The sequence below is a fragment of the Natrix helvetica genome, assembly GCF_964273705.1.
Source record: "Natrix helvetica genome assembly, chromosome: Z".
Taxonomy (NCBI): Eukaryota; Metazoa; Chordata; class Lepidosauria; order Squamata; family Natricidae; genus Natrix; species Natrix helvetica.
In genome coordinates this window covers 46,551,783-46,559,179 of record NC_138554.1, presented here as the reverse complement: position 1 = coordinate 46,559,179, position 7,397 = coordinate 46,551,783, and the positions used below count along the sequence as shown (strand labels likewise).

Sequence of the window (7,397 nt, the reverse complement as noted above, 5' to 3'; positions counted from 1 at the left end):
CTGTAGCTTATATACAGTATATATAGATTGGATAATATTCAAAATATTGAAAGCAAATTTCAAGTTCGAGTGGAGCAATAGTAATAACAATGATAAAGAGGATATCCAATTAATATGCACTCAAAATATATAATGACTTACAATGATCTCAAGATCTTACCGAATATTCCTTAAATTTAAAGGATGTGGAAATGGAAAAAGGCACAGCAGAAAATATTAAAATAAAAAAAATACAACAAAATAAGGGCTACAAAACCCCGGGAACTTTGCAGTGCTACATGTATCTGTCCTGATTCAGACAAGCCATAGGAGAGATGTAAGGAAAAAACGTAATGAGAAAATACCAGCGAAAAAGTTGGAGGGAAATTGGACTACAGTTCCCAGCTGGCAGTGCGGCTAGGCGCCGCCTTTGCACCTGCTGGAGGAGAGGCTTTGTCTAGGGAAACATAAGGAAGAAAAGCGAAGGAAAAGTTTCTCAGTGTTCCTTCTGGGCTGCATGTGCCGGTCGGTCTTAGAAGGACGGCAAAACAAAAAACAGAACAAGAAAAGTTCAGGTAAACAGATTTGGCTGCAGTAGTATAAATGGCAAAACAAGTAACTTGAGAATTCTGCTGGGGGGGGGGGAATCGGGGAGGGATGCTTTTTAAAAGCGGGGAAGAGGGTCCATTGCACATTCACATTCTGTGGAATGCGTGCGATCCGGAGTGCCTTTCATATCGCCTTTTGTATTTTAAGTGCGACTCTCTCCCTTGGGTCGCTTTCAAGGGGAACAGAAATGGTGAAAGCTTTTTTAAACTACAAACTAATCGCAAACTATGAGATTTCTACTTTTAGGGCTGCCACAGACACGGGAGATTATTTTTTCGGGGGAGGGGGGAGGGGGGAGTGTGGCGGATTCTTTTTTAATACAATACCATACAATAGCGGAGTTGGAAGGGACCTTGGAGGTCTTCTAGTCCAACCCCCTGCCTAGGCAGGAAACCGTTCCAGACAAATGGCTCTCCAACATCTTCTTAAAGACTTCCAGTGTTTTATTTCGTGTGGCTTTAGGACTCGGTAATGGATATTCCTTCAACCACCGATTTTTCTTTGCAGAAAAGAAGGCTGGGTGGGAGATGGAATATATAAACTTGAAAGGCTCAGCAGCGGTTTGGTTACGCAGCCTAAAGATGAGATTCATCCTTCTCTTCCCGTCTCCCAGCGCCTCGGATTAGCCTACGTACGTCTCCCTCTTGTCCCATGGAGAAATGGGCGCCAATAAAAACGGGAGAGGATAGATTCCCCCTCCTTCCCTGTAAACTAAAATGCTGCTTTGGTTTTCCATCAGTCTGATTCTACTTCTGAAAGAAGTTCAAGAAAGTGCTAGCCCTGCTTTGTGTTCACTGTTTAGCTAAAAGTTAAATTAGCCAGGGCATGGTTAATAGCTTTTCATGGTTCATTAGCAGCATTCACAATCAGATCCTCTGAGTGATATAGGCAGGCTTGTTTCTCCAATGGTGGTACAGGAGGGGTAAGTCAACATTTGGAGGATTTTGATGGTCTCTCTCTGCCTTAGCCAGCAACCGCTTTTTCCCACCACCTGACTCTGTGCTATTTTAGTCAGACTGGAAAAACATGTACAGAGTAGCATTTAATGAATCCTACAAAATAGTCATATCATTTGAATTTGCCTAGCTGTATAGCTGTAAGAAATTTTTCTATGGAAAATCGTTTCCAATTCAATAAATAAGGAATGAAAATAATTTAAACATACATTTTTATATGTAGCTTAATATATTTTTACACCAAAGGACAAAAATACCCACCTCATAATGTAAATGTATGATTCATAAAAATCATAAAGCAGTTATAAAAAGCAAAATGTAAAAAAACATCCATACATTAAAATATTCCAATTTCCCATTCTGTTTTAGCAGTGCTAGGACCAGGTTCATGTAATTCTATTACATCTCTTGTTTTTTAAAGTCTGTACTGTTTTCCTCTGATTAAATCTTCCTTTTCTCCACTTTGCAAGCACAAAGATTGCTTGCATTTTAAATGCTAGCTGCACCTGTGCAGCCACTACACTCAGTTGCTCATATGCTACCTTACTGTATTAGTTGGATTTTGGATTGCATTAATCACAACCTGGAATCAATTTGCAGTGTGCATTAAAACAAATATTGCATTATATGAAGTTGGACCAATTGTGACCTACCTGTGAGCTGCCCAGAGTTGTTTAAGAAGGCTAATTATATAAATATATATTTAGCAAATGCAGTTCATGTTAGTCTGGATTCTGCCAGACATGTGTGATGTTACTGAAACATATTTAGAGTCCTGAAGCACTTTGTTTCTAGCCACTGGGGATGGCAGAGAATTGCATTACTGAAGTATCCTATAGGAAAACCAACAGAAATTTGTGTTGTGTTTTCAGGATTGACAAAACTATTATGGGATACACTTTGCAGATGAAAGTCCGCTTTATCAGATTGATCCAAAGCAGTAAATCTGGCTTGTACAAATTCAGAATCATATATCTTCAGCAGACACGAAGGGCTTTCAATGCACTATACAACCCATTGCCCTATTTTTCATTTTTGTTAGTAACTGGATAAACCTATTTTCTCACCCACCCCTATCCCATTTTTTTGTCCTGAGTTTTGCTCTGGGTGTGGTCAATTTGCTAATGAGCAATAGATTACTGAAGTTGGCATTTGAGACACAGTAAATTTTGTTAAGATACACAAGCCAGACACTTACTGAGACATCCTTAGGCTTAGTATTTTCTTTGGCAAAAGTTAAATTTTGATTGCAGAAGAAAAGTCAGCAATCTGAGTGTTGAACCCTCAACTCCTTTCAACCCCCAGGTCTTCATGGCTAATGGGAATGGACTGTGGGAAATGGAGTCCTAAATACTATGTGTCTGTGAGTCTGCAAATAGCTGTAACAGCTATTTCAGTTGCTTCAGTGGAATGATGATCTGAAATGTTATATTAGCACGTGTCTCAGAGTACTGATTGATTAAAAAATCCTTCACAATTCTGGTAACCTTTTGTGTTTAGAGTGACCAGGAAAAAAATAAGATCTATTAAATAGTGTTAGATTCCTGGAACGCTTAAGCCACAGTGAGCCCAAAAAGAAGACAACTTAAACAGAGGCTTGAATAACAGTCGGCATTTAATCTTTGATCAAAGTTTATATAGCTAAAAATATCATCATCTTCATCGTTTTAGCCATTGTCTATCCACTACAGGATGAAGACCTCTTCTGCATGTTTCCAACCAATTCAATCCTGAGCTTTCTTTTTCCAATTGGGCCTGCAGTAGTTGCTGAGTTAAAAATATAAATGTAAACTAAAACCACAGAAGAGTGCCTTGCATGCAAATATAGCCATTTGACAGGCTTTCTATTTTAATTGGATCCCCAAGCCTGCTGATATGCACATTACATGTTGAGTGACATGTAGCATGTTATATAGAATAACATATATAATACATGCTATTACTTGGAGGGTGCTGATGTGTGAAGTCTTAGAAGCTCCTCAAAATGGATGGAGATTTCCACCCCCAAGTCCAACACCCAGAGACTATATAGCAGATGGAAAGAGGAGTGGGTGGATAGATGTCTATGGAGATTCTGTGGAATCATAGAGGTCCTGGTTGTGCCAAAGATGATTTTCCAAAAAGTAACTGGACTTTCTTGAGTTTCGTTTTGTTTTGGGTTTTTCTTTGTTTTGTTTAATTTTGTTTAATTCTTCTCTGAAGAATTGAAGAAGCTTCTTGGATGAGAAGCAAAATGCTTTCGAAGAAAAAGCAAGGAAGTCCAGTTGTCTTTTGCCAAAGCACCTGTAGGTGGATATGACGAGTGCCAAAGCTCTTGTCCTGGACAAAACTTATAGTTTTCTGGAGTACATCAGTAAGGTGGCCTTGAAAGACGAGCTGCTGAGAGGCAGCAGCAGACATGGGAGGAAAATCAAGCAGAGGAAATGCAGGACAGGACCCTGAATGGGATGTACCATCAACAGATAGGAGGGGTGGCTGACATTGGGAAAGCCTATCAGTGGCTGGAGGAGCTGGGCTAAAACATCACTGAGGCATTGAACATAGCAGCACTAAGCACCAGATCCACAGAAGCAGAGGTTTACCACATTGGACAGGACCTGAGGTACAGATTTTGCAGAGAGGCCTTAGAGACAGTCCAACATACTGGCAAGGTGTAAGATGCCGGCAGGAATAGCATGTACCGAATGGCACAACCAAGTAGCTGGCAGTGTGTGCTGGAATATCTTCACAGGGCATGAGCGAGAGCTTCCCAAGACCAGATGAAAGATTTCACGGAAGATCATGAGGAGGAATAACAGGGCTGGGATCCATTGGGACTACCAGACTTGGATGAACAGGCAGTTAATGACTAATGAATGAGTCAAAGATCGAGACAGTGATAGTGATAGACAGCAGTGTGAAGTTTAATCAAGAAGGAGCGTGCCCTGAAGGTGCTTTTTTTTTGAAGAGGCAACTGGACTTCCTGTTGTTTTTTTTCCTTTGAAGACCTTTTGCTTCTCATCTAAGAAGCTTCTTCAGCTCTGTCTGGGTGGTGGAGAATGGAAGGATTTATACTCCTTGCAGACAGCTGATCATTTGCATTCTTTCAGCAAGTCGTTAAGGCCATCTGGAGGTTTATCCGTGTCGTTGGGGGGTCACCTGAGTGGTGCAAATGGGTGTGGAGCCTTCTTGGAGCTGCTGAAAGGACTGTGTTGTACACTGAAGATAGATGATGTTGTATCCCTCCCCCTCTGTTGAGAGAGGGCTGTTCAATTTTGACAGATGGCCTCTTTGAGCCCTCTTTCAAACCAAAGTTTCTCTTTGTCTGAAATGTGCACTTTGCTGCTGACAAAAGTGTGGCCTTTGTTTTTTAAGTACATAAAATATTTGTTTTCAAATAAATTGTTTCTAAATTTGCATTCATTTAACTTAGCAAATCTTTTCTCTTGTTCTTTTTGTAATTAATAATTTCTGCTTCTTTGTCCTGCCTCCCCACCTCACCCCCCCCCCCCCAAAAAAAAACCATTGGCCCATTTTGACTTCTGGCTCATTCACTGGCCTCCTTTTTCTCAGCTTCTTGCTTGGGAACCTTACAATAGTTAGCCCAGTGCTAGTCTACAGGCAAAATGCTATCAACAGCAAACTCCTGAAACCGTCCAATATTAACTTTTAAATTAGCTGTTGTCAAGTCTTGTCCAAAAAACCCTAATCTAGTCATCAAATAGGCTTGGCCAAATTGTTATATCTTATGATTAAAACAGTATAAATTTCCATAGTTTAATTGCCATAGTCTGCAGCAACACAGTCATGATAAATAAGACTCGAAAAGCACCAAAATGAGAAGGTGGCTAACATAATCCATTTTAACAAATTTGTTCAGGGTAAATGGCTGTTGAAGTAAGCTTTACTAGGATTCCTTCCTTCCTTCCTTCCTTCTCTTCCTTCTTTCTCTTTCTTTTCTTTCTTTCATTCCTTCCTTTGTTTTCTTTCTTTCTTTTCTTTCTTTTCTTTCTTCTCTTCCTTTCTTTCATTCCTTCTTTTCTCCCTTTCTCTCTTTCTCCCTCCTTCCCCCCATCTCTCTTTCTTAGGGAGATGGTGATGAAGTGAAGTTGATAATTCTTTTAAACTATCCATTGAAGCTATTTTCTTTGCTTCTCACTATCAATGAAAAATAATCTGGCCAAAGTCGTCGTCTTTTTTTTTTTTTTTTAGGGGGAGGGAGCTTTTGACACCTCCTGCTAGATAACAGGGATATAGACCTGTTGAAAGTTTTACAGCAATATTCTGATAATTAAGAATCGTAAAAGAAAACTCCACTTCAGTAAGATCTGTATAGAAAAGACTTTCTAGCTAAACTAAAGAAGTAAATCTTTCCTGCTGTTGCTTGCCTTAACCATGCTAAATATTGGCTACCTTGCCTTGCCTGCACTTATGATAGGGCTGGCCCTTTTCCCAGACAGTTACTATGCCATGAGGCCAAATCAAGAAAAGCTGCAAAGCAACATAGCACCAATCATTGAGCTTCCAGAATTGACTCACTGAAGCTCCTTGGGAAGAAGCCATAGGATATATTTCCTTCTGTGATTAGGAAAAGGAGTTGGAGGTGCATGGTAATAAACATATGTAATAAACAATAGTTGTTATGGATTGGGGTGGTTGTATAGGAATGATAGAAGCAGTCACAGTGTGAAGGGTGACGGCCCCCTGCTCCTCCAGTTTTGGATAGCAGCCAAACTAGTAGATAACTGCCATTCAGGCAAAGAATTGTGATATGAGTTGCCAGCAGCTAGCAAAGATTTGGAGATCCATGCGCATCGCTGGCTTCTTGTATTATCTTTCCGGCTCAATATCCTAAATATCCTGCATCAAAAGAGAGGTTAGTTGCCAAGCATTCTGGTCAGAGATTATTTGGGATGGGCTTTAAAAACAGCTTTCTTTTTACCATTGTGGCCATGTTTGGGAATTCAAAAGAATGCTGATCTGCTTGTTGCTTTACGGACCCCTTTCTCATGCGCCTTGTTCTTCTTGGAGGCTTCTTGCCCTTGGAAAGATATGGCTGGTATGGTCTAGATCAGCGATGGCGAACCTTTTTTGGCTCGCGTGCCATAAGTGGGAGCGCAGGGGGTAGTGTGCGGGCGTGCCGCACCCATAATGCAATGCGCAACCCCCCAGTGTGCATGCACGCACTACAGGTGCGACCCCCCATTTTTTGCATGCTTTTTTTGCCCTCCCCAGGCTCCAGAGGCTTTATAGGAGCCTGGGGAGGGCGAAAACAGCCTCCCCCACCCCCACCCCCACCCCGGAAGCCCTCTGGAGGCTTGAAGTACCTTCAGGACGCTTCCCTGAAGCCTCCGGAGCAGTGAAAACGACCCTCTGAACAAACCGGAAGTCCGTTCCCGAACTTCCGGTTTGCCCATAGGGCCGGGTTTTTTGCGCTCCGAAGGCTTCAGGGAAACTCATGAAGCCTCCGGAGGGCCTCCGGGGGGGAGGCTCTTTTCACCCTCCCCAGGCTCCTATAAAGGCTCTGGACCCTGGGGAGGGCGAAAAATGGCTTTAAAAAGGGGTGAACACTTGTGGCCCACGTGCCATAGGTTCGCCATCACTGGTCTAGATTCTCTCAGGGACTGAAATAGGAGCTTAGAGTATGTGCACTCATGGGATGCAGAAGCAAGGGCCCTGTGGCTTCCCCAATGTTGCTGGGTTTCCTCTCCCATCACCCAGAGTAGATTAGAGGCAAGGGGTTGGAGAGCCATGCCTGACAATGAGTATGTCATGTAAGGCAGGTGCAAAATGCCTGTATCTCTATATAAGTTTCCTCTCTGAGCTCGCACAGGGGTGTATTTTGGTACTTCACAGGCCATTGTGATTTATTGC

General features: G+C 41.9%; 1 protein-coding gene across 1 annotated transcript in view; it reads left to right on the top strand.

Moving 5' to 3' along the window:
• Positions 1 to 481: 481 nt before the first annotated feature.
• The window catches only part of LOC309401769 (trafficking kinesin-binding protein 1-like), an 86,147-nt gene continuing 79,231 nt past the window's right edge, over positions 482 to 7,397 (top strand). Inside the window, exon 1 of the mRNA XM_081971002.1 lies at positions 482 to 554. Coding sequence (XP_081827128.1) covers positions 497 to 554 — 58 coding nt within the window. The 5' untranslated portion in view covers positions 482 to 496. The remainder of the gene's footprint in view (positions 555 to 7,397) is intronic.